Below are 23,600 nucleotides of genomic sequence, written 5' to 3'. Positions count from 1 at the left end.
GAAACAAGGGGGCAGGACCGGGAAGAAACAAAACAAATGCACATGGACAAGACTGGGAGGGGCCAATTGTGACACTATGCAGATGTCATCAAGGATAACTAGAAGGCCTGTCATGAGAACATGAGTTGGGCCCTTTAGTCTTTTGGAAAGTAAAATGACAAGGCAAATTACATAATTAGAACAACAAAAAAATTAATGGTCTATAACAAAGCTAAACTAACCAAGCACAATTTTGATTGTATTGCACAACCAATATGATAGCGCTTTCTGTGACATGTTGTTACTACATAAGCAGTGAAAAACAATGCAATGCAAGTGTATAATTGATAAGGACAACCATTTCGTAGGGCAAGATTTGTAACTTCTAACTCAGTTTCAAGGGTTTTGGGTGACACTTAAAAACAAGGGGTAGGCGTAAAAAGAAGGCATGGGATTGGGCCTAATGTTGGGCCTTCTCTAATGAGAAGCCTGACTGATCAAATCCCTCAGGAATGTTGGGTCAATAGCGGAGCTCATCTTTCTTGACCTTCTTGAAATTCTTCACCACAACACCAAGGTATCCTGCTTTCCTACACTTTGTTCCATAATTCTACATTTTATATTTCAGACTGTTTTTCCAACAACTATAGCTACTAGGTGAGGCTCATTCCTGGAGATCCCTCTTCTCACATTTAAACTCACAATACTTCCACTTCCACTGCATCTTTTGAAGAACATGTAAAAACAGAACAAACTTAGCTCGATCTTTGCAGTTACATTAACTCCACTGCAAAACGTTAACCAACCTCTGCTAATGACTAGGGCTGTGGTGATAACTGCGTTACTGCATAGTGATAAAGAGTGCTGTATAAAAGCAACACCACTAATATGCAACCTTAACAAACACAAATTTGAATCGGTACATTACCATAGGCAACCAGCATAAGCTTACATCCTAGCTAATGTTATGACCTGTGAACTGACAAAAACACCAATGTGATGGCTACCTAATGTTATAGCTAACTTGACAACAACATGCAAACACAATACTAACGTTATAAACTTTGAAACACCAAAGAAACTCCTAACAGTTCTCTTACTGTTTCTTACACTGATTCGACTCCTATCCTGTTTATTTTTTTAATCATTTAACTATTTATTTCTAGCGTGATGGTCAGGTGTCCACATATTTTGGCCACATAGTAAAGCTAAAGAAGCAGCATGTTTTTACTCCATTCTGATGAATTATTCACATTTTGTTCCTGATTAATTTTTGGAGAGGGTACAGGGGTATGTTTCTTATGTACTGTCAAAATCAAATCAAATCACGTTTATTGCCACATCACATTTAAACAGGCGGAAAGTGAGTGAAAATCTTAGGTGCATAGACCCCTTATAAGATTTAAATACATACACACACACACACACACACACACACACACACACATATATATATATATATATATATATATATATATATATATATATATATATATATGTGTGTGTGTGTGTGTGTGTGTGTGTGTATATGTATATATGTCTAAGAAGAAAAAACAATATATACATGCACTCGAGAGTGCAATCTATAATCAATCATTCTTAGATGTGCAATATTATATAACGCTATAAGCTGTCCAAGGAATGTGCAACAACAACCGCTACCTCACCTGTCTATTGTCTATTGACTGTTTTAGAACATATAGTTTTACAGTGCTTTTTCTTTATATTTAAGATTTTTGATACTTTTTTCCTTAAATCTGCACTTTTTTTTTTTATTTTAGCCTTATGTTTAAATTGTTTTGTGTGTAGGAAGTGCTGTTGGATTGCTGCTCAATTGCATTGTACACTGTGCAATGACAATAAACGCATCTTATCTTATCTGACTCTGAATATACACAATATACACTAGTATTGCACTATTCCAATGTACAGTTGTACAGTAATAAGTTATGAATAAAACTATGAAACGTGCTGTTGTAGTCACACATTCCCTATGTGCAGTTAGTCTGAGGTAGATAATACATGAGAAGCAGATACACAGGGATAGAATAGTGATATAGAATCTTCCAGAATATACAGGATATGGATAGATGTACAAGATGTCGATCTAAATGCATAAGCACATGTGTGTGTTCTGTGTTTGGTAGATTTCTCCCCGGTTCATTTCCCTGGACTCTGGATTCTTTCATGGAAGGATTTTCGTCAAATTTAAACCGTCCTTGTGGAACCAGTGGACCAATCAGCAGCCGCGTCGTGCCTTCTTGCGCCTCTGATTGGCTGAGCTTCTCGCCCTGTGATTGGCGGAGAGCGCGCAGCGCGATGTTTGAATGCGTCGACTTGTAGCTTTAGCGTTAGCTTCAGAGGAGACAGCAAGGCGGTGGGGAAGGTGGCGCTACATGAGCACAACAAACAGGACTAAACGGAGAAATTGATAATTTACAAAGAAGACTTTTACATTCGAGGACATTTTCTTGCTAAAGGAATTACAGACCAAGGTGAGAGGCGAACCAAACCCGCTGCTTTTAAAAGAAAAGTTAAGAGAACCCGGGTTTAGTGTTAGCATTAGCATTAGCGTGGTTCAGCAGCGCTACTGTGGGTCCGATAGAGTCACATCGAACCTGAAACATTATTAGTGAGCTAGAGTAGCGAACATCTCGTCATTAACGTACATAAAACGTTTTAACCCTCATTAGTAAGACAAAGCTGAAGTTTTTTTTAGTTTATTTTTGAAGCGCCAGGTTCGTGTTCGGATTTTCCCGTTCCACCTTAAATGGCGCAGCAGTTGCATTCAAGCACGTCAGGCGATACAATAGCAACTGCTGCGCCATTTAAGGTGGAACGGTAAAATTCGAACAAGAAGTTGGCGAATAGGAAAGCAACACTGTGTCTGAAAGCTTGGCTTATTAGCTTATTAACTTTACAAGATGCCTTAAAATGTTACTCATTCTAGCTGATTCTTTATAGTGTTGGATTATATTGTCTACCCTATAAATTAACGTATTAATAACGTGTTAATAACGTATTAATTAACCTAACCTGTCAGTCATATGCATACTCTTATATGGCTAACACAGGGAATATAAAGAGGTACATGTTTCGCGTTTTGCCTTACAGAGATTGACAAGTTTAACTGTTTTCAACTAGAATGAGTTTTGTTCGCATTGTAAGCTGTTTCCGAGGCGCACAAGAAGAATTACAGCTGATCAGATTTTCTCCTGTAAACATTAGCGTGTATTTATATCGTGTACCAAGATCAGAATTTTTGGCCAAGTGTGTTGACACACATACTTAGTCATACAGACAATATACACAGGATACAAGCAATAAGTAGACAATAATATACAGACAATGTACAAACTATTTACAGTCAACACACAAGCAAGATAATATAGGGACAAGCAATATTCATATGTGTGTGTAAACAACAGTAGTGTACATCATGTACAGGAATGAAGTTCTGCCTTACTTTAAGCTTAATATTAATGCTTACGCCCTTATAGGGTGATCAAACTGGGGCATTCGTGGGCTGGAGGTTAGGGAACTGGCCCTGTGACCGGAAGGTTGCCGGTTCGATCCCCAGGGCCGACAGTCCATGACTGAGGTGTCCTTGAGCAAGACACCTAACCCCCAATTGCCGTGGATAGGGCTGCCCACCGCTCCCACTGCCCCCTAGTGTGTGTGTCTATTCACTAGTGTGTATGTGGTGTTTCACTTCATGGGTTAAATGCGGAGTTGGAATTTTCTCGTTTGTGGGATTAATAAAGTATCACTTAACTGTGAGTGTGTGTGTGTTAGGGTGATGGTCTGAAACACCTTCTAAGGCCGTAAGTAGTAATATTAAGCCAAGCCTGTACAACACACTTCAAGTAAGACTGAATTAGCTTTAAAAATCCAGGAAGCTCTTTGAAAAACTTACTACGCTATTCTGTTGATATAGGTACGGTATAGGTGTACGGTAGGACACAATGAGGGACACCTGGCTTAGGTTCCCTGTGTGGTTTCTAGTTTAGAACAGGTTTTGCTAGCTTTTGAAGCACATCAAGGGTGCAGCACTGAGAATGTAAATGAAGAGAAAAATACAAGCAGCCTTTGCATTTCTTAAATACCTGCATAATAAAATAGTTATGATGCAAATAAAGTTGTTCAGAGTGGTGTAATATGAATGTGACGCCCGAATATATAAATATATAATTGTGCGTGTGTGTTTATTTATTTATTTTTTTCCAGGGTGCTACAATGGCTGCAGTGCTGCCATCACCGGGCGCTGTCCTGTCAGATGAGGAGGAGTGTGGTGCCGTATTTGAGTCCACAGCAGCAGACATTGGGGGGCTCATCCGTTCCCAGCGTTATGGAGTGCCGCTGCAGGAAATTTCAGTGATTGCTCCTGCGGCCGATCTTCAGATCCCTGCAAAGGAGGTATGTTTTATCTGCCATCTAAACTGTATGACTAAAAGTATGTGAACACCTATTCATTACACCTATGTGAACCGGCTGGACTCTCATTCCAAATGCTTAGGCATTAATATGGAGTTGCTCTCTTTTGCGACTTTAACAGCTTCCACTCTTCTGGGAAGCTTTCCACAAGATTTTGGAGTGTGTCTGTGGGAATTTGTGTCAGTTCATTCAAAAGAGCATTTGTGAGGTCAGACACTGATGTTGGATGAGTGGGTCTGGCTCACAGTCGACGTCCCAAAGGTGTTCAGGAGGGTTGTTCAGGGCTCTGTGCAGGCCACTGGAGTTCCTTCACAACAAACCTGTCACACCATGTCTTGATGGAGCTCACTTTCTGCACAGGGGCTCAGCCATGCTGGAACAGGAAAGGGTCTTCCCCAAACTGCTGACACAAAGCTGGAAACATGTAATTGTTAAAAATGTCTTTGTGTCCTGTTGCATTAACATCACCCTTCACTGGAACTAAGGGGCCCAAACCCTGAAAAACAGCCCCAGCTTATTATCCCTCCTCCACCAAACTTTACTGTGCAGCCCTCTTCACCTCTTTACCTTAAACTTTCTCACATTTTCACAAGTCAGTGGTATTAAATCCTTATAAAAGAATATCTGACCATTCCCTCTAACAGCGCTCTAGCAGATAAATCACTCTGTGCAGTAACTGAACTCTTCTCTCACTCCTGGACATCAGGCAGTGCAAACTAAGACTCCACTGGACAGAAGGGGGAGCAGAGATGAAGCCGTGGAGAAGCTAAAGGTGTTTCTGAGGGTCCGTCCACTTACAGAGGTGGAGAAGGACAGGGGAGAACAACAGGTATGCTGACCATGTCAGAGTTTAATGTGGTTTTATCTTTACTGATTAGCAGGGGTGTAATGGTACATGTGCTCGTCGTGGTACAGACATTATGATTGGTACGTGCAGTCATACGGAAAACACGCAGTATGTGTGAAGACTGATGAACGCAGAACCAGATTTCACAGGTTCTACCCAGAGAACTTTGGCTGTAAGCCATTACCAAGAGATGCTTTTCAGTTTGGAGCCTGTAAGGTTGTCTCTGAAACGCAGTAAATGCTGCTAATGTTTAGTCTAGATGCGTCCACTATTACGCACTGCTGTGAAAAACCCTGCCTGAAACATGATCCGATTGCAGATGGTTTTATCACAATGCTGCCTTCTGAGGCACTGACTTATTAGACAGTATAGGCAGGAAGGCATTGAGACAGCTGCCTTCAGTTTTGGACAGATATCAGCCCACATAATATGCCTTATGTGAGAATATATGTTTACTGTTTACAGTTTACTGTTTTATACATTACAGGCTGTAGCAGATGCCACAGGGGCTGCTATTCGATAGTCAGTGGAACAAACTGTAACCTGTTCTACCGTCTGTTCTTATGCATTTGGGTGTTTTTTTTTTTTTTCTGGTTGTACCAAATTCTTACCTAACCATGATGTCCAAACTGCGTTGTAAACCAAACCGTGACTTCTGTGTGTTTTGATGGTGGTGTTGTAGTTTTGAACTAAGCATATTGTGTGTGTGTGTGTGTGTGTGTGTTTGTGTTTGTAGGGCTGTGTGTGCGTGCAGTCTGAAGACACTCTGCTCCTCAGAGCACCCAAAGACTCGCACAACATGAAGAGTGCAGAGAGAGGCATCGTCCAGAGCATGCACAAGTTCAACTTTACACAGGTAACTGAACATATTAGTCCTTTCAAATCCAGGCTTATGCCATCCTAGCTCAGATTAAATATGTGCTGAAGAAATCCACACAGTTTCAGCACCCTAGGTTCAATACCATCAGCTCTCGCTGCTTTGCTCTACTTGAGTTTTGTCGTGAAGTTTACAAAACAGGCACACTTTGTCAAGAATTTCATAAACCATTCACAATACAGAAAACTGAACATAGCAGTCCTTTCAAATCCTGGCTTCTGCTATCCTAAAGTTTATTATTCAGTAACTACATGAAATACAATGCACGTCTGAGGTAATAGAAGTGTGTAATAGAAGTTCAGGGTAATTTAGGGATTAAACAGGTCCAAACTGATCTCTAGCCTGCTTTACCTGGACAGTAAATTAAAGTCCAGGTAATGCAGGCTAAAACGTCCCAGGTAATTGCAGAGTTAGCTGTTGTTTTTATCTCGTGTTAGGCCCTCTGAGTGGAATGCAAACTGTCCTAAAAATGTTATAAAGCATCATGTTATTTAGAGATGAAAGCAAACTTTAAACAAGCTGCATGCTGTGCCAGTAATATTCAGAGACAGGTTTTAAGTTCAAAACTTAAAATAGACAAAGTAAATAGTAAGTTAAAGGCATCTACTCTCCATGTTTAGGTTTATGTGACTATGCACCACAGACTTTCTCGCCGCATGTTCTGCCATCATGAACCGGAACGCCCCCAGTGGTGGAAAAATAAAGCTTGTGAAATCCGATCTGACCGCTCAAACTGAGCCACATATCCCGAAATCTGATTTGAATCAGATTCGGAACCTCCTACAAATGTGTCTGGAATCTGGAAAAGATCTAATTTGATGTGGCTTTTTGTTGTTCAGACTGGGGGCAGTCATGGGCTTTTAGGTTAGGGAACCCTGTGACTGGAAGGTCGCCGGTTCGATCTCCTGAGCCGGCAGTAGGTGACTGAAGTGCCCTTGAGAAAGACACCTAACTCCCAACTGTTCCCTGGGTGCTGCGGATAGGGCTGCCCATACTCCAGGAAAGTGTGCTCACTGCCCCCTAGTGTGCGTTCACTAGTGTGTATGTGGTATTTCACTGCACGGATGAGTTAAATGTGGAGGTGAAATTGCCCTGTCGTGGGACTAATAAGGGTCTCTTAATCTTACAAACCTTTCCTGACTAAATTGGATTGAGCTGCCTGTCTGAGTGAGGCCTTCGTGATGCACACCTCTGGCTTGTCCGGAGTTGACTCTTGGCTCCTGCTGGAGCTGATGGAACTGATCCTTTGACTCCACTTCGTTTTTAACTCCGCACCAGCGCCTGCATAGCAGGCCATAAAACCCCTCAAAAATGTAGTTTACAGCACTATTGGAATTAGGATCTTTAGCTACGTGACACGGTGCAGAGGTCAGCTCCTCCTTTTTATTTATTTATTTTTTTTTTTAAGGCTATAGCCTACAAATATGGTTGTTAGCTAATGGTTATCCTGGGTAATTTGGTGTGTGTGTGTGTGTGTGAGAGAGAGAGAGAGAAAACCTTGTATCTTCAAAATGGTAACTAAGGAAATACTTTACTTTTAATGTAAGTCAGTGGAACCAGATGTCTTTCCAAGTCATTTTGGGCCGTTTCTTTTGGTCCATGTATCATGAAGTTCTCACACATTATAAAGAGAAACAGGCATTTTCAAATGATGACATTTGAAAAACAACAAAAATGGAGATATAAGGTTTTGTACCGACAGCAGCAAAAAAAAAAAAAACCAAACATATATAAACGTAGAGCAGTGTTCAATATTTACGCAGGTCATGTATCTGACTTTAGAAATAGATAGGTAGAACATTATTAATCCTGAAGGAAATTGCAGCACTACAGCAGCAAGATGTGAGATCCTAAAGGAACTGAAGGGGCTTTTCTTAATTAGAAGTTGATCAAATCTCTACACTCTTCAGATATTTGGACCAGAAACCTCACAGCAGGATATGTATGACCAAACCATGAGGCAGATGGTGCGTGATGTTCTTCATGGAGAGAATCGGCTTCTCTATACATACGGAATAACCAACTCCGGAAAAACCTACACCATACAGGGTAAGACTGCCACATGTATCTTTATAGAATCACTGTGTTTTTATGTCCCTTACAGCTCTGCGTGCTCAACAGTCATATGAAAAACTTAAAAGTCAGGCAGGTTATTAAATGAGTTGATGACAGAAATGAGTAGGATTCACATTTTAACCATTTCTCTTATGTGAATACTCACATTTTTAAAACAATATCCAAATGAGGGTGTATTTTTTTTATAGTGTTGTGAATGAGCAGCAAAACATTTGAAGTTGTGGCTGACTGTTCAGTTAATATTTTTATATTTAGTCTACAGCAGTTTATCCCCATTAGCCTATTCCCCATTCCCTGCACAGGCGTATTTCTATCAGAACAGAGCTTATTTACATATATCAGTCTTAAAGTCACAGTAACAAAAAAGAACCTGTTTAGTTTTAAGGGATACATAGAAGTTCTAAAATGGTAATGTAAAAACAAGTGATGTTTTTGGGTCATAAACCAGTAAGTGGATGTTTGAGAGGGGAGATTAGATACAAGATATTGTATGTTTTATGTTAGAGGTCCTTAAAGTGAAGATTTGCCAATCATTCCTTGTAGCTGTCTTTACCATCGGATCACTGACTTGTGTTTTCCACCACAGGCACAGCTACAGAAGCAGGTCTCTTGCCTCGGGCTTTAGTCTCCCTGTTCCACAAGATATCAGAACGGCTATACCCCGCCGCAGACCTAAAGCCAGTACTCAGCCAGGAGGTCCGCAGGCTGGACATCAGTGAGGTCCGTGCTGAGGAAGCTAGACGGAACACCCTGCTCAAAGAGGTAAAGGCGGAGCAAGGAATATTAGTTCAGGAATTTTATCGGTGTTTAAGCTTCACGTTTTCCAAAAACTGGTACAGCAGTGAAAACATCTAACCCCAAAATGAGCACCGTCACACGTTTGTAGAGGGCTGAAAGTAGAAATTGCCACAAGATCTGTAGAAAAAAGAAACGTAATCGATAACATTGATTAAAAAATATGTTGACAACACGTTATCGATTAGTCGGCTTGATGACGTTTGTGGTTATTATTTACACATTCATGGCAGATGAAAGCTTAGCAAGCTTATTAGTGAGCAACTGCTTTTCAGTGAACTCTGTTTTAGTTTAGTAAAATAAACAATGTTAGTTTTTTTTGTTTTTATGTGAACAGATGTTTTTTAAAGATCTGATGGTTTAGGACACTGTGTGTCTAACGTGGCAGTGGCAGTTTGATGCAGAGTAGATTCTGAAAGTCAGGTCAGCGTCTTCTCCTCATGGCTATAACACTGAACATACTCCTCCTCCAGTAGCTGCTGTGCACTGTGTGGTGGCACGTCAAGCTTGCCGGTAGGAGGGCAGTAAGGACTGTGTTACGAGATTGCATCATCCTGGAACAAAGGAAAAGGGCTGGAATTCCAACGAGAGGTTTCAGACAGCTGAGAAAAGTGTTTTTGGCATTAGACATTTGCTTTGTGGCTTACAGCCACGCTTGATCTGTGTGTCTTTTCCAGGAGGAGACGCCCAGGCTGCGTGGGGGTCTGAGTACCAGCTGGGACAGCGGAATCGGTGGCCTCTCAGCAGTCACTCGGCTTGAAGGTGAGAATCCTGTACTGCTGTGTCCCAGTGAGACACAGCTCTAAAGAGCTTAATGTTTTTCCCTCTATCTCTGGTGAAGACCTGGTATTAATGATGTCAGCTATGTTTAATGAGAGGGAAGCTAACTTCTGAACTGCTGCAGTAATTTCCACTTTTTATTGAAAGCGTTCTGTAATCACTATGTATTTACAGCATTTAGCAGAGGACTACAGTTTCATCAAGTTACTGAGATAGACAAATGTAAGGTTAGGAGTCTTGCCAGCTGAGTTGAAGACAGCAGTATCACACACCAGCTTTACTCCTTCTCTACTTTGTATGACCTTCTGTGTATTCGAGCCCCGCCTCTCAGTGAGCCCAGTGTGCTCTGATTAGGTGAACAGGGCTGTCAAGGGCAGCGGTATCACACATAGACATACATACCTAGATGCCACGCAATATGTCTGCATGTCCAGCATGTTGGAGAGGTCAAGATCTGCTTGTGAACAAATTCACTTGTATTGAGAAATGATGAGTCTCAGGATTAAATCAGCCACAACTTCCTTATTATTTGCCCTATTTTCACCAAATTTGTTTGTTGTAATCCTCATACACAGATTAATCTAGGCTGGACTGACTGCTCTTGGTAGCTTTTCTTACTAGCTGTCCGGATGAGCAGAAATGTATTCAGTCTTCTGACGTTAAAAACAGTTTGTATGCAAAAATAATATCATATTAAATATTATTTTTGCAGTGTTGTGGCAGTAAAAGTGTATTAAAGAGTTAATTCAATTTTTAAAACTTATGCAGGAACTCTAAGACTTCTTTTAATCAAGCAACCTGTCAGCCTCTATTGCGACTCATAAGTACATTTAGGGGTGACAATGTAGCCAAGCAGGTTAAACCATAATTTAGAAAAAGTTGAGATGAAGTTTAGATATTGTAGATAGATTTTTATAGAAAGAAAAATAAAGGCTTAAATAAGAAATGCATAAACTAGCAATAAAATATATAATGAAAACACCATTAGAGGTAAGCAAAAGAACCGACTAACATAATAAGCTATAAGAAAATTTAAAAACTTAAAAATTAAGTAGTTCAATATTAACATGAAATAAATAAGCAGCTGCAATAAAGTAGTAAGATAAAAATATCAAATAATACATTTCAATAAAAAGGAAAAGTTCGATTCAACTAAAGCAGTTCCAGGCTTTCTAAAGATAAGAGACGGAAAGTTTAAAATGATTGAGCGAGTTTTATAGACTGTACAGAATTCCAGCTCACTGATGCTGCAGCTGAAAGCAGATTTTCCAGTTAAGTAAAAACTCAGCTGGTTTTGCGTTAAACTAAATCTAAGTCTCCTGTAAGCGTAACACGTGGAAGCTACTCAAAACATGATGTGAGGACACCTGTCCTTTCCAGATTCAGATGCTGTTTGTTTGGAGGCGGATCCTCTGTCGCTCAGCAGTGGAGATGATCTGGAGCAGGGCCTACAGTACTCCATCTGGGTCTCCTTCTACGAAATCTACAACGAGTTCCTGTACGATCTTCTGGAGGCTCTGCCATCTCTTCAAAGCCGAAAGAGAGCCACGCTACGACTGAGTGATGACAAATACGGAAACCCCTACGTGAAGGGTACGAGAACACAGTGCTTTCTTTGGTTTAAATTTGCAGGCAGTAATGCCGAGTCACTCTTGGCTGAAGGTGTAATACAGTATTGTCCTAGACTTGATTATTGATGCCCTTCTCAATGCTCTCCTGTGCGAGCAGATCTGACTTGGGTTCAGGTTCGGAGCGCAGAGGAGGCCTGGAAAGTACTCAGAGTTGGACGATGCAACCAAAGCTTCGCCAGCACTCACCTCAACCACAATTCAAGCCGCAGGTACCAGCTAGCACTCTATGAATTCCACTGAATAAATTTGGTAAAATTTTCACTCGCATCCCAAATTAATTCATTTATTAGTGGAGCAAATATGCAATTTATTGTTTGGTGGACAAAAGCAAGAAACTATTTCTGCAAATCAGCTTGCATATTACATAAGTGTGCCAAATAAATCAGATACATTCAGACAATCTTGAACCACATCATCGTTTTTGGTGATGTTTCAAGACAACACTATACTATACGTCGCTGTTGTTGTCATTGTCGTTTTTCCGTTTTTGGCATAATTTGAAAGCAACTGTTGCTCTTTAAATTGTGTGTAATTTCATAAAGAATGGACAAAAAAAAACAGCCCAAAATTATTTGGGGGGGATATCTGGTTTCATTGACTTACATTAAAAGTAAAGTATGTATTTTGTTTCTCCTGTAAAGTTACCATTTTGGAGATACAAGGTTTTCTTTCAACAACAGCAACATACTTTACTAATGAATGGACATACTTTACTAATGAATGGACCTGTTATGATGCCGTACTCTATTTAATGTAATTTTGGAAATCTGTACATTAATTCAAATACAGTACGTAAGGTAGTTTGCATACATTTGAATAAAATATATTGCTTTTAAGGAATGTTTGTTTTTGTCCTCAAATGGAAAAATACATCTTCAGGACATGGTATAGTTGTTTATTGTATTTCTTAGTTTTTTGCAACAAAATTTTATATAAAAAGGTTATATGTGCCATTTCAAAGTTTGATTGATTAACTTTAGTGATGACAGACTCGTGGACTTCAGCTGGTTTATAAAATTAAATATCAACACAAGAATTTTTGCTGTTTGCTTTCAGTCACAGTATCTTTACCGTTCGAGTGCTACACATCGATCCGCAGGCAGAGATGGGACAAGGAACACAAATCAGCGAGTAAGTTGCGATGTGTTCTGTATATTATTGATTACCATAAACTTTCTAAAATTCCTACATAACTCAGTGGTTTGATGCAAAATGGTTAACTGTCCCTTCACTTACACTGTTTACAGTGGTGGTGATGGGAACCAGGGGGCGCCATGACTTCAACACAAATATAGACGTTTTATTTACATTTTATTTACCTACATTAGAACCTGATGTTTCGCCCGTTGATATGTTATCATCCATATGATAACCATCTCATATATATATATATATATCCATATCCATCCATCCATCCATCCATCCATCCATCCATCCATCCATTATCTTCCGCTTCTCCGGGGTTCGGATCGCGGGGGCAGCATCCTAAGCAATGAAGCCCAGACCTCCCTTTCCCCAGCCACTTCCACCAGCTCTCCAAGGGGGATTCCGAGGCGCTCCCAGGCCAGCTGGGCGATATAGTCGCGCCAGCGTGTCCTGGGTCTTCCCCGGGGTCTCCTCCCAGGTGGACTCGCCTGTGACACCTCCCGAGGGAGGCGTCCAGGAGGCATCCTAACCAGATGCCCGAACCACCTCAGCTGGCTCCTCTCGACGTGAAGAAGCAGCGGCTCTACTCCGAGTCCCTCCCGGATGACTGAACTTCTCACCCTATCTCTAAGGGAGAGTCCAGACACCCTGTGGAGGAAACTCATTTCGGCCGCTTGTATTCGCGATCGTATTCTTTCGGTCATTACCCAAAGCTCATGACCATAGGTGAGGGTGGGAACGTAGATCGACCGGTAAATCGAGAGCCTTGCCTTATGGCTCAGCTCTTTCTTTACCACAACAGACCGGTAAAGAGCCCGCATCACTGCTGACCCAGCACCAATCCGCCTGTCAATCTCCCGCTCCCTTGTACCATCACTCGTGAACAAGACCCCGAGATACTTGAACTCCTCCACTTGAGGCAAGAGCCTATCCCCGACCCAGAGAGGGCTCTCCACCCTTTTCCGCTTGAGAACCATGGTCTCGGATTTAGAGGTACTGATTCTCATCCCAGCCGCTTCACACTCGGCTGCAAACCGATCCAGCGAAAGCTGAAGTTCGCGGCCTGATGTCCCCAATAGGACCACATCATCTGCAAACAGCAGCGATGTGACCCTGAGGTCACCAAACCGGACACCCTCCATCCCTTGACTGCGCCTAGAAATTCTATCCATAAAAATTATGAATAGAATCGGTGACAAAGGGCAGCCGTGACGGAGTCCAACTCTCACTGGGAAAGAGTCTGACTTACTGCCGGCTATGCGAACCAAACTCCAGCTTTGTTTGTACAGGGCCTGAATGGCTCGTAGCAAAGAGCCATGTACCCCGTACTCCCGAAGCACCTCCCACAGAATACCCCGGGGAACACAGTCGAATGCCTTCACCAGATCCACAAAGCACATGTGGACTGGTTGGGCAAACTCCCATGAACCCTCCAGAATCCTGGAGAGGGTGAAGAGTTGGTCCAGTGTTCCACGACCAGGGCGGAACCCGCACTGTTCCTCCTGGATCCGAGGTTCGACTATAAGCCGGACTCTCTTCTCCAGTACCCCTGCATAGACCTTGCCAGGGAGGCTGAGGAGTGTGATTCCCCTGTAGTTGGAACACACCCTCCGGTCCCCTTTTTAAAAAAGAGGCACCACCACCCCAGTCTGCCAATCCAGTGGCACCGCCCCCGATGTCCACGCAATGTTGAAAAGGCGTGTCAGCCAAGACAGCCCCACAACATCCAGAGCCTTGAGGAACTCAGGGCGGATCTCATCCACCCCTGGAGCCTTGCCACCAAGGAGCTTCTTAACTACCTTAGCGACTTCGTAGTAATGGACAAGCCTATTCCCATGTCCCCAGACTCAGCCTCCTCACTGGAGAACGTGTCGGTGGGATTGAGAAGGTCCTCAAAGTATTCCTTCCACCGCCCAATGACGTCTTCAGTCGAAGTCAGCAGCACACCATCTCCACTATATACAGTGCTAGTGGCACAATGCTTTCCCCTTCTGAGTCGCCTGACGGTTTGCCAGAATCTTTTCGGAGCCGACTTAAAGTCACTTTCCAAGGCCTCACCAAACTCCTCCCATACACGGGTTTTTGCCTTGGCGACAACTGAAGCCGCAGATCGCTTGGCCTGTCGATACCTGCCAGCTGCCTCTGGTGTCCCACAGGCCAACCATGCCCAGTAGGACTCCTTCTTCAGCTTGACGGCATCTCTCACCTGGGGTGTCCACCACCGGGTTCGAGGATTACCGCCCCGACAGGCACCAACTACCTTACGGCCACAGCTACAGTCAGCCGCTTCAGCAATGGAGGAACGGAACATGGCCCATTCTGAGTCAATGTCCCCCACCTCCCCCGATATCTGGTCAAAGTTCTGACGGAGGTGTGAGTTGAAGATCAGTCTGACAGGTTCTTCTGCTAGACGTTCCCAGCAAACCCTCACTATACGTTTGGGCTTGCCTGGTCTGACCGGCATCTTCCCCCACCACCTGATCCAACTCACCACCAGGTGGTGATCAGTTGACAGCTCAGCTCCTCTCTTTACCTGAGTGTCCAAAACACATGGCCGCAAGTCCGATGACACGACTACAAAGTCAATCATTGAACTGCGGCCTAGGGTGTCCTGGTGCCATGTGCACTTATGGACATCCTTGTGTTCGAACATGGTGTTCGTGATGGACAAACTGTGGTTTGCGCAGAAGTCCAAAAACTGAACACCACTCGGGTTCAGATCAGAGAGGCCATTCCTCCCAATCACACCCCTCCAGGTCTCACTGTCATTGCCCACGTGAGCGTTGAAGTCCCCCAGTAGGACAATAGAGTCTCCAGGAGGAGCACTTTCAAGCACCCTTCCCAAGGACTCTAAGAAGGCTGGGTACTCTGAACTGCTGTTCGGTGCATAAGCACAGACAACAGTCAGGACCCGTTCCCCAACCCGAAGGCGTAGGGAAGCTACCCTCTCGTCCACCGGAGAAAACCCCAACATACAGGCACCGAGTCGAGGGGCTATGAGAAAGCCCACACCTGCCCGCCGCCTCTCACCATGGGCAACTCCAGAAAGAATAAAGTCCAGCCCCTCTCAAGGAGATTGGACTCAGAGCCCAAGCTGTGTGTTGAGGTGAGCCCGACTATATCTAGCCGGTATCTCTCAACCTCGCGCACCAACTCAGGCTCTTTCCCCGCCAGTGAGGTAACGTTCCAAGTTCCAAAAGCCAGTTTCAGCAACCGAGGATCAGAACGCCAAGGCCCACGCCTTCGGACACTGCCCGATCCACAACGCACCGAACCCCTACTACTGCCCCTCCCATTGGTGGTGGGTCGATGGGAGGGGGGACTCGTGTAACTCCTTCGGGCTGGGCCCGGCTGGGCACCATGAGTAAATGCCCGGCCACCAGACGATCGCTGGCGAGCCCCTCCCCCAGGCCTGGCTCCAGGGTGGGGCCCCGGTAACCCTGTTCCGGGCAGGGTACACAAGTCCTGCTTTTGTGTCTTCATAGGGGTTATTATGGATCACACTTTGTCTGACCTGTCACCTAGGACCAGTTTGCCATGGGAGACCCTACCAGGAGCTTTTGCTCCAGACAACATAGTTCCTAAGATCATTCAAGCACGCAAACCCCTCCACCACGATAAGGTGGTGATCCAAGGAGAGGATATATATATATATATATATATATATATATATATATATATCTCACAGATGGTATATGGTATTTAACAGTTAGTCATTTTACTCTTGGAGTTGGTTATGGTAGAGCTCTTTTGAACTGTTTTGTATCCCATTTATGATTGATTAATGATTTCTCAACTGCCACAGCAGACGAGCAGTTGAGTCTCACACAAAGACGGCTTACATAAACATAAAAATATGATCCAATATGGCCTTTCCAGGCAGACAGATCCAGTCTCTACCTTTTAACACACTCTTTTTTTTTTTTGTATATTTATTGGATTTTATAATTAACAGAGGGAAACAACAACAAAACAACAACAAATCAGAAAAAGAGGAGAAAAAGAAGAGAGTAATGTAGAATAAGATAAAATAAAATATAATAAAACAAAAACATATGTTAATCGCCACTATGATATATGCAATTTGACATTATTGCAAAATGTTCAAGAATGAGTGAAAGGGTATGGTAAAAAAGTGTTAGGTAGTGATTACATAGAAATTACAATGCAGGCAGGGGTACAGATGAGGTGCAAGAAGAAAGATCATAAATCCTCCAACACTTTCCAAACTGGTGACTATATTTCAGAGAATTTTTGTTGTCTGTTATGCATTTCAAACGTGAGTTTTTCTAGTGGAAAGACATTCGACAGTTGTGTCAGCCACATCTTGACTGTTGGGACAGTTGGAGTTATCCAGAGCAGTAAAATACATTTCTTTGCTAGGTATGACAGTGAACCCATCAGGTATGATTGGTTTTCATTTAGCACCCCATTGGGATCATGTGCCAAAAGATACAAACATGGTGACATGTGGAAATGTTTTTCTAACATCTTCTGAATGACCTGATGAACATCTTTCCAGAATACTTGGATTTTAGTGCACTCCCAGAACATGTGCATAAATGTACCTGTATCAGAGTTACACTTAGGACATAGTGGAGATGGGTTTTTACACATCTTATACAGACGTGAAGGTGTTAAATAAGATCTAAAAAAGAATTTGAAATTCTGTTCTTGGATGTTAATGGAAGTGCAACTAGGAAATATTTTCTTATGCATATTATTCCAAGAGTCATCGTCAAATTTAATAGAAAGATCTTTCTCCCAGGCCTGTCTCAATGGATTGTAACATGGCTCATTGACATCAAAGAATGTAGAATACACATACGATATTTTACACAGACGAGGATTTGGCTTAATAAGAACATTTTCCATGTCATTCAACTCCGTTCGGAGTTTGGTTTCTTTGGAGCTTATGAAGTGACGTACCTGAAGGTAATTATAAAAATCTGATTTGGGGACCTTAAACTGTTCTGTTATCTGCTCAAAAGACATTAGACTTTGTCCGTATATGCAGGATAGATCTCTTATTCCAGATTTGACCCATGTATGTAGTCCTATAGACCTTAGTTGAGAGGGGAAGTCTGGGTTATGGCAAATTGGAGAGTACAGTGAGAGATTTTTTGGGATTTTTAGATATTGTCTAACGTCTTTCCAGGCCAAGAGTGTGTTATAAACTGTGTATTTGTCTTTTAAACTGTGACATTTTTCTAAATTGTTTATAAATGGGAGAGATTTTAATTCCAATGGTTTGCAGGACAAAGACTCAATTTCAACCCATTTAGAATCATGTCTATCTAAGAACCAAGATAGCATTTGTATAATTTGTGCTGACCAATAGTATAGTTGGAAGTTTGGTAAAGAGACCCCTCCCTGGTTTTTCGTTTTAGTGAGTATTGAGAACCTGATTCGAGGTTTTTTCTTATTCCAAATATATTCCGTTATTCTGGAGTTCATATTCTTGAAAAAACTAGCAGGTATGTAACACGGGAGAGTTCGGAAAAAATAATTAAGTCGAGGCAGGACATTCATTTTAATTACATTAATTCGGCCATAAAAGGAATTTGGGAGAGCGGTCCAGACACGCAAATCCTGCTCAATTTTGTCCCAAAGTGGTGTATAATTAGTAGTGAATAAATTGTTCAAATTGGGTGTAATTACTATGCCGAGGTATTTAAATCCGGTGTCAGAGATATGGAAGGGAGTTATCTGCCGTATATTGTCACTTTGTGAAATATTGATTGGTAGGGCCAGCGATTTATCCAGGTTAATTTTATATCCAGACACTGAGCTGTAGTCAGAGATCAAATCTAAGACTATATTAACAGAAGCGTTTGGATTGGACAAGTACAGAAGGACATCGTCTGCATAGAGGGAGATACGATGGTCTTCTCCACCAATCTTGATGCCTGTGAGGCGTGTACTATTTCTGATTGATTGGGCCAGAGGTTCAATTACCAGACAAAAAAGAAGTGGAGAGAGCGGACAGCCCTGACGACATCCCCTGCTCACTGGGAACACATCTGAATGAAAATTATTAGTATTGACCACTGCGTTTGGATAAGAGTAAAGCGATTTAATCATATTTATAAAAGACGAACCCAAATTAATCTTCTTTAGTACCGCAAATAAGAAATCCCAGTGAACCCTGTCAAAAGCTTTTTTCTGCGTCGAGAGAAACAATAAAAGCTGGATCTGGATTTCTGCTAAGGTGATCTACCATGTTTAGAGCACGGCGTACATTATCTGAACCATGTCTTGACCTCACGAATCCTGTTTGATCTGGATGTATCAAGCGTGGCAGCAGGGCATCCAGTCTGCGTGCAAGGACCTTGGCAACAATTTTAAAGTCCACATTCAATAAACTGATTGGTCGATAAGACGAACAGTCCGATGGATTTTTATCTTTTTTTAAAATAAGAGAGATGGAGGCAGTCTTCCATGAATTTGGTATGACATTGTGTTCGTATATATGATGGAGGGCGGGCATGAGTATAGGTTTTAGTTCGGGCCAGAACTTCCTGTAGTACTCTACGGGATACCCGTCCAATCCTGGGGCCCTCCCGGTGGGCATTGATTGAATTGCATCCCAGACTTCTCTCTCTGTGAATGGGGCACTAAGGGTTGCTTTTTCAGATTCTGTAGCCGATTGTAAGGAGATCTTGTCTAAATAATTTTCACTATTCACATTGTTTGGAGGCGGACACGAGTAGAGATTTTTATAAAAATTTGTGAATGCTTCATTAATTAAATGTGGGTCGTATGTAATGCTCCCATTATTTGTCCTAATTGCTTTAATGGATTTCATGGTCTGTTCTGCTTTTAGTTGGGAAGCCAATAGTTTACTTGATCTGTTGCCATATTCGTAAAATTTCTGTTTGGTTAGGAAGAGAAGTTTCTTTATATAATCTGTGTAATTGAGATTGAACTGTGTCCTGATTTTGGTTAACTGATTCCAATTCTTTGTGGTGGGTGTGTGTTTATGTTGACGCTCCAAGTGTAGTAGTTTAGCCTCCAGGGCGCGTTGCTTTGCTTCTCGCGATTTTTTTAATAAAAGAGCTCTGGCAAATGATTTGCCCACGAATTGTTGCTTTGGCTGCATCCCAAATAGTGCCCGGGGACACTGGGGAGTGTTGATTATCTGACCAATAATTCTTCAGTGAGTCCCGAATTGATTCACAAAAAGCATCATTGTTCAACAAAGACAAATTTAACTTCCAGTTTTTTGTTTTTGGTGAGGATACATAAAAGTTGCAGTTTAAATAGACTGGACTATGATCAGAGAGCAGTATGGGTCCAATCTCACATGCTGTTACTGTGTGGATATGAGTGGTATGCATAAAAATATAATCTAACCTGGAGTATAATTGATGAGGATTGGAATAAAAAGTATAATCTTTCGTCAGAGGGTGGCGCTCTCTCCACACATCAATCAGCCCAGTGTCTTCACAGAGTTTAAGTATTTGGGGGGATTTTGGATTCGTCAATGGTGAAGGTGATGATCTGTCCAGTGCATCATTAAGAACGCAGTTAAAATCACCAGCCAAAAGACCAAATTCTGTACAGTGTTGGTTAAATAGTAAAATGATATGGGACATAAACTGAGGACGATCTTCATTTGGAGCATACACATTCATTATGGTAATAGTTTTTCCCAGAATTGAACCGATAATTAAGATGAAACGGCCTTCAGGATCTCTTATTTCAGAATCGAGAATAAACGGAATATTTTTGTTGATGAGGATAGCCACGCCCCTTTTGTTAGATGTAAAGGAGGAGAAGTAAACTTGTCCTACCCAATCACGTTTAAGTTTGGCATGTTCTTTGTCTGTAAGATGAGTTTCTTGAAGTAATCCTATTGACACTTTATCTTTCTTTAACAATGTTAAAATTTTCTTCCTTTTGATAACATTACCAATACCCTTAACATTAAATGTTACCATCCTTAAGGCATCATTCATGATGAGTATAAATTAAAAGCAGAATGAAAATAATGATGCATGACAAAAACAATTTGTGTGGCGATAAACTGAACATTTTTACAAAGAAGGAAAAAAAGGATAAAATAACGTAACAAAAACCCAGGCCCAACCCCCCCCGGCTCCGTCCCCAATTGACGGAGCAGAAAAAAACAAATCTAGTTGGTCACCCAAATTGGACATGTCCCGAAAAAAACAAGTCAGTCCACAAGGACTAGCTACAGCTCCTAATATAAGATGTGTCAGTGGTGAACCCCACAATGAGAACTAAAATAGGGTTATAATACAAAAACACTGCACACATTATTATTATTATTATTACTGAGTTATAACCCTGTAACACGATTATGTGAGTGGGAATTCACAGTTAGTGTTTAGTGTTTAGTCTCTCCGGAAGAGGAAAAAAGTTAAGATCCACATGAAGTCAGTGCGGACTCACTCAGAACCAAGGGAATCCAAAAAATCCGTGGCAGATTTTGGGTCCTCGAACAGCCGAACCTGGCCCTCGTGAACGCAGCGGAGTTTAGCGGGGTATGCGAAGCCTCGGAACATGTTGCGCTGAATCATACGTTTGAGCACCGCATCGAAGGCGCGGCGTCTCCGGAGCACATCCGCTGATAAATCCGCATAAAAACGGAGCCGCGATCCTTTATACGACACATCCCGCTTTTTAATAGCCGCCTTCAGAACAGCCTCTCTGTCTGTGTACCGTAAGAAACGGATAAGGACGCTCCGCGGCCGTGAGCCCGGCGCTGGTACGGGAGCGAGAGAGCGGTGGGCCCGCTCGATGTCGATCGCGTGAAAGTCCTGCGGGAGACCGACCCAAGAGGGAAGCATATCCTGCAGAAACTGGACCAACGGTACAGAACCTGCTGCATTCTCGCATAATCCAATTAGTTTCAGATTCTTACGGCGACCTCTATTTTCCAAATCGTCCACTTTTGTCTGTAACTGGGCCACGGCCGTGGTCAGCGATGTTACGGTCATGGACATGTTCTCCCCCGTGTCCTCACACGCGGAGATTCTGTGCTCGGCCTCGTCGAGTCTGTTCTCAGTAGATTGAATCCGCTGAGTAAGAGTACTGATGTTACTTTCCATGGTCGAAATAGATGAAACAATTGTATTTAATCGTCCATCCATGATGTCTAACCGCGAGCCGATGGTTTTAATCTCTTCTAAGATCCGGGCCGCGCTAGCTTCCATATTAGCTTGCGTAGCTAGTTCGTCTGCGGCTTGAGGATCTTTTTTCTTTTGTCTTTGAGGACGAGACGAAGAGAAAATGGAAAAGTCTTTCTCGCTCCTATCTTTTGACATGATCAGGCGTCAGTTTTTAAGAAATATGTGATCTCTTCCGGAGAAAAACACTAGTTTAAAGACTTATAGGAGCAGAGCCAAGTTTCAAGCAGCCATCTCCTAGCTGGTCACGTGACACAGATAGATGGGGGACACACATAGCGAAAATGAACACAGGATAAACAAACAATGGCGGCCAGAATAACAAACACCAAACAATCCAATACAAAGACCAGCAAACTAACGGGAAAACACAGGGCTTAAATACAAGGAAACAACGAGGGTTGACAGTACACAGGTGAGAACAATCAAGGGTGTAGTCAAGAAACAAGGGGGCAGGACAGGGAAGAATTAAAACAACGAAAGCATATGGACAAGACCAAAGCAAAAGCTCACGGAGGACTGGGAGGGGCCAGTCGTGACAACGTGAGCTAGATATGGAGAATTATTTTTAAAGTGCATTTTATGATCGATGTTTAAATGTTCACAGGTTATCTTGTCAGGGATTACAATTATAATCTTAATAACTTTGTAACTGATTTTTTTTTCAGTCTGAATCATGATGGCTATCATTGCTACATGCCTTATATTAACAGCAATGAAATGGTGTGTTGTGGTATGTGAGGAAAAAAACAGTATTTTGAGGATTTGTGTGGGTTTAATTCTTAAGATCTAATTTGAAAGAGCACAAGAATTAGAAGAATGACAAACATAACTTTTCATCAGTAAGAAATGTATTGGCATAATATTAGGATAGTTTAGGGGAGGCTGTTGCTTTGACTAAACCCCCCCCATCTGATTTTTAATGAAAATATAGCCAAAGAGTAAGACTCAGAAGTCTCTTAGTTCACAGCACTTTGGGGAATGTAGTAATGCAGTAAACTAATGTAATGTGTAAATATGTCTTCATCATACAAGCAAGTTCAGGTACACTATATCCTGTTGTCTTGGTGGCTGTTTTGCAGCCGTGTGTAATTTAATCTGTTTGTGCAGGTTGTCAGTTTGTGACCTGGCGGGGTCGGAGCGCTGTAAGGACCAGCAGAACGGAGAGAGGATGAAGGAGGCCAACAACATCAACACTTCCCTCCTCACCCTGGGACGCTGCATCAGTGCTCTACGACACAACCAGACCAACAAGTTAGTACAAATTAGAACTGTAGAGACGCTCAGCCTGAGCTAATCTGAGCCAGACCTGCTTCATCTCACTCAAGCTGTGTGGGTGTTTGGAGCAGTGGTGAACGATCAAGTGTGCTTCTTTAGTTTTAGCACTGGAGCTGTGAGGCTGATGTACCTACCGAGTAATAAAAGCATATACCCCACAGATTAGCATCAGTGTTACCACACAGAGGCTATTCGTCTGTCTCATTTGACATCAGTGTTTGAGTGCACTGCTGTTTTAATGACCAGGAGAATCAAAATCTATTCTGTGTGCTGTACAGGAATAAGGCCCAAAACATACTTCACACAAAGACGCAGACAGGAACTGCATTCTGATTGTTACAGTAGGGGGCACTAGAACGGCAGCCAATCCTGTCCAAGCAGTTTCATACTGCCAGTATGTTTTCTCAACTGCCACAGCGGATGAGCAGTTGGGTCTTGCAAAGACGGCTTACAGAAACATAAAAAATATGATCCATTTTGATTTCCCTTGCAGCAGAAGAGGTAAAGCAGCTCACTCTCCTCTACTGTTCATGTTTAGCTATTGGAATAACAGATCCTCTCTGATTTATCGTCTAGCTCCACCTCAGTACTGAGCGTTTTAA

General features: G+C 42.3%; 1 protein-coding gene across 1 annotated transcript in view; it reads left to right on the top strand.

Annotated features, from left to right (window-relative positions):
• The first annotated feature begins 2,338 nt into the window (after window positions 1-2,338).
• kif20a (kinesin family member 20A) overlaps window positions 2,339-23,600 on the top strand; it is a 33,286-nt gene continuing 12,024 nt past the window's right edge. Inside the window, exons 1-11 of the mRNA XM_017684871.2 lie at window positions 2,339-2,474; window positions 4,207-4,395; window positions 5,120-5,242; window positions 5,997-6,116; window positions 8,048-8,186; window positions 8,800-8,975; window positions 9,686-9,770; window positions 11,169-11,381; window positions 11,517-11,628; window positions 12,476-12,550; window positions 22,831-22,974. Of these exons, the coding sequence (XP_017540360.2) occupies window positions 4,216-4,395; window positions 5,120-5,242; window positions 5,997-6,116; window positions 8,048-8,186; window positions 8,800-8,975; window positions 9,686-9,770; window positions 11,169-11,381; window positions 11,517-11,628; window positions 12,476-12,550; window positions 22,831-22,974 (1,367 nt within the window). The 5' untranslated portion in view covers window positions 2,339-2,474; window positions 4,207-4,215. The remainder of the gene's footprint in view (window positions 2,475-4,206; window positions 4,396-5,119; window positions 5,243-5,996; window positions 6,117-8,047; window positions 8,187-8,799; window positions 8,976-9,685; window positions 9,771-11,168; window positions 11,382-11,516; window positions 11,629-12,475; window positions 12,551-22,830; window positions 22,975-23,600) is intronic.

The sequence above is a fragment of the Pygocentrus nattereri genome, chromosome 16 (genome assembly GCF_015220715.1).
Source record: "Pygocentrus nattereri isolate fPygNat1 chromosome 16, fPygNat1.pri, whole genome shotgun sequence".
Taxonomy (NCBI): domain Eukaryota; kingdom Metazoa; phylum Chordata; class Actinopteri; order Characiformes; family Serrasalmidae; genus Pygocentrus; species Pygocentrus nattereri.
This window is presented reverse-complemented; position numbering and strand designations above follow the sequence as displayed.